This window comes from Rhagoletis zephyria, unplaced genomic scaffold (assembly GCF_001687245.7).
Source record: "Rhagoletis zephyria isolate East Lansing unplaced genomic scaffold, Rhagoletis_zephyria_1.1 Rzeph_scaffold_00827, whole genome shotgun sequence".
Classification (NCBI taxonomy): domain Eukaryota; kingdom Metazoa; phylum Arthropoda; class Insecta; order Diptera; family Tephritidae; genus Rhagoletis; species Rhagoletis zephyria.
The window spans coordinates 168286-171764 of record NW_016157911.1 but is presented as its reverse complement, the minus strand read 5'-3'; the positions used below and the strand labels follow the sequence as shown (position 1 = coordinate 171764).

At 34.2% G+C, this 3479-nt stretch overlaps 1 protein-coding gene across 1 annotated transcript in view; it reads right to left on the bottom strand.

The window, feature by feature from the left end:
* Positions 1 to 2671: 2671 nt before the first annotated feature.
* The window catches only part of LOC108361721 (dopamine receptor 1-like), a 70976-nt gene continuing 70168 nt past the window's right edge, over positions 2672 to 3479 (bottom strand). Inside the window, exon 2 of the mRNA XM_017614429.1 lies at positions 2672 to 2778. Coding sequence (XP_017469918.1) covers positions 2672 to 2778 — 107 coding nt within the window. The remainder of the gene's footprint in view (positions 2779 to 3479) is intronic.

Sequence of the window (3479 nt, the reverse complement as noted above, 5' to 3'; positions counted from 1 at the left end):
AAATAAAGTAAATAAATAAGTAAATAAAAAAGTAAAAAAACAAAAAAATATTTTGTTTTTCTTATTGATATTTTATGTCCAAAAGTAGTTAGTTACAAGTTAGTTGACATGTAATGCAGAGGTATCCAGGTCTGACTTTTTTGCGGCCATCGCCCCACAAAAGTAGTTAGCTTTTTTCGAACAAAATACACAGTTAATAGTTAGCACTAGTGTTCGCGTAAACAGACTAAAGTTAGGTATAAGCAAACGTCACTCCCTGCAGGGTAATGAGCAAACCTTTTATTATTGAATCATGGTACAAAACTGCGTACCTGAATTTTTTTTAATTCCGAGTAAAAAGTTTGACATTTTGATGAATATTTGTTGCAATCGGTCGAATTTTTATAAATTTTTAACACGGATTGAACTTTCGACTTACATAGTTTTTGATAGAGTTATACTTTTACAAAAAAATAATAATTAAAACTTGGACTTGATTGTACTTAGATTTAATGGGCTAAAAACTGCATTCCTAAACTTGCTAAAATGCCGCGGTCCTATTTATTTTTCCGCCACTTACGGGCCCGCCCATATAGAAGGGCCATTAAATTGTAATTGAGACTTGCGAGTCTAATCCGCGGGAAGTTTAACGAAAAGCTCGTAGAAAACGCCAAAAAAAGCAAAAAGCGTAAAGCATAAAGGTTTCATTTCTGCTAACAACAATGTTAGCAAACGAATTTTTGTTTTATGCCTTTCATGAACATGAAATGGTATTATAACTTTGGTGCTATGTTGGTAAGTACAAGAAGAAGAAGTGATATACACATAAAAATGTATACCAAAATAATCAGAACGTCGAGCTGAGTCGATTTAGCCATGTCCGTCCGTCCGCCTGTCTGTCTGGCTGTTTTAAACGGATATATTTGCAAAATCATACCACTATAACAAATAGCCCCCATACAACTGATTGTGCAGAAATAAGATACATATTTTGTTATAACTCCTAGCACTATTATCACCCATTATCAACAGAAAGCTTAAAGTGAAATCCGATAGCTTCCATACAATTAATTATTCAGATATGGGGTTTTACATTAAAACTCCTTTATTTCGGCGGCTAAAACTTAAAAATTTCGTGAGCTATTTTATAAGTAATCATACAAACTCCACTGAGAAATTCGTCAAGTTCGCTGCTGTATAAGCTATATCTCCTATACCATTGATTGTTCAGATAAATTTGTTTGGGATATACGAAACTCCTGTATATAGGCAGCTAAAACTATATCATTGTGTTAAATACACAGTAGTCAAAATCATTAATATCGGTGCTTTATAAAGTATATCTTCCATACCGCTGATATGTGTTTTTATATAACTTCTCTACCTATGTATGCAGTCAATACCCAATTTGCCAAACGACGTCGTTTGGAACTCGTTTTGGAGAACAATTTTTTCGCCGGCGACGGTCGCAAATGATTCGCCGGCGGGCCACATAAACGACTCCCCCTGCAGCCCGAAAAATCGATATACCAGCGAACTGCAAAACGATGCTCAAATTCATACCAAATTTAAAGTAAAATAACAGTTTTATACCAAATTTAAAAAAACTTCATACCCACAATTTTATTTTTTATTAATAAGGCCACTAGAGTAAACTGTACCTTAAAAAACCAAAAAAAAAATTAATATGAAGAATATTATGAATACGGAAAAAAAGCAGGGACCAAAAATAACTGTTATCTCGAATTTACAAATTGAAAACGTTGACTGAATTCTGAAATTTAACGAAAACGTTGTTTCGTTACAGTTATTAGATGAGAAAAAATTTTTTTTTTTTTTAATAAAAATATTTCTCCTGCATAACAGTTATCAGGCAACGTAAAAAATAAGCGTTGGGTTATAACTCTTATAGACGAAATAAAAAATATTTCTCATCTAATAACTGTTATGGAGCAACGTTTTTGCTATAAAACTTATAACTGTTATGTCCCTGAAAAAAAGATGTAAGCGGCTTAATTTTCTGAGCACAAGTGTACATTGTGGATTTCATATTCTGTCATAATAAAAAATTGTCATAATAAAACCGGTTTACTATCCAAATGAATGACATTTATTTATACTTAGATATATAATATGGGTTTGAAGAAACGGATTCGTTTCGAGTTCATCCAAACGACTTCACCAGACCAACGTCGCAACGACTTCGATTCGATGAGAAAAAACGACGTCGGAACGACGTTGAATTTTGTATGGAAAAACGACTTCGTTTCGACGTCTTTTCGAGTTCACTAAAATGACTTCGCCAGAGCGACGTCGTCTTCGCCCTGTGGCAAATTGGGTATAAATCCTTTTTTCCGTTCCCAAACAATTAAATAATTTTAAAAACAATATGGAAGTAAAATTGTCTGATGTTCATGAAAGGTATGAGGCCTTCGGCATAACCGAAGTCAGCATTGCCCTTATTTTTTTTTTTTTTCAGAAATTAATCGCATGTTTGTATGTATTCGCTATAAGTACAAGCATATGTGCTGTGTAATATTAGGGGATTACCAAAATCCTGCAAAGCCCTTCCACGGTGCACATAAAACACGCTATAAACCGGTTGCCTTTGCAAGACTTCGAGAATCGCCCTATTGTATACAGTTTATGTACTCTTTTATTTCATTGTGCTAATATGTGTAGTAGTTGTAAATTACCTGTCCAGACTAATGGCACACAAACTCAGTATAGAGCCAGTACAGAGCAGCACGTCCAGTGAAATCCAAATGTCGCACAGAATCCAACCATAATGCCAGCTACCTGCAGGCCAGGCCGTAAGCGAGTTCAAGAGTGGTTTCCGGAACATATGTACGAGTATGTTTGGAAGATAAGAGAGTGGCGTTATTTTTTGGAGTAATTTGTTCATACGAGACAAATGTTTGCACTATCCTTGGTTAAATTGATAAATAAAAATACACATAATACACACCGCTGCATGCATATGAAATTCCAATTGCCAAACGACTTCGAAACTACATTGTTTCCGACTCGTTCTGGGTGAACAATTTGTTTGCCGGCAGGCAGAGCTGGGTAAATGCAATTACACTACAATTACAATTACATTCCTCAGTAATTGTAATTAGGATTCAATTCCTTCAGTTCACAGCAAAGGAATCGATTACTTTTTCAATTCTTTGAAGTAATTTCAAATGGAATTGTCTTTTTCTTTAATTCCATTACAAGAAATTTCATATTGTAATTGGAGTTAATTACGTGATAGTAATGTAATTTTTTTTCAATTCCTTTGAAAGGAATTGAAAATGAAATTTTTTTCCAATTCCTTNGTTACATGTGTATATCTTGGTAACCGCTACACCAATTTCTTCCAAACTTGGCACAGTTGTGGGTCCTGATACAGCAACTGGCCGAAAATTTCTAAAATCGGACAATAACTACGCCCACATCCCATATAACGGTAATTTCGAGAAATACAAAATCTTCGATAAATCAGTAAATATTGA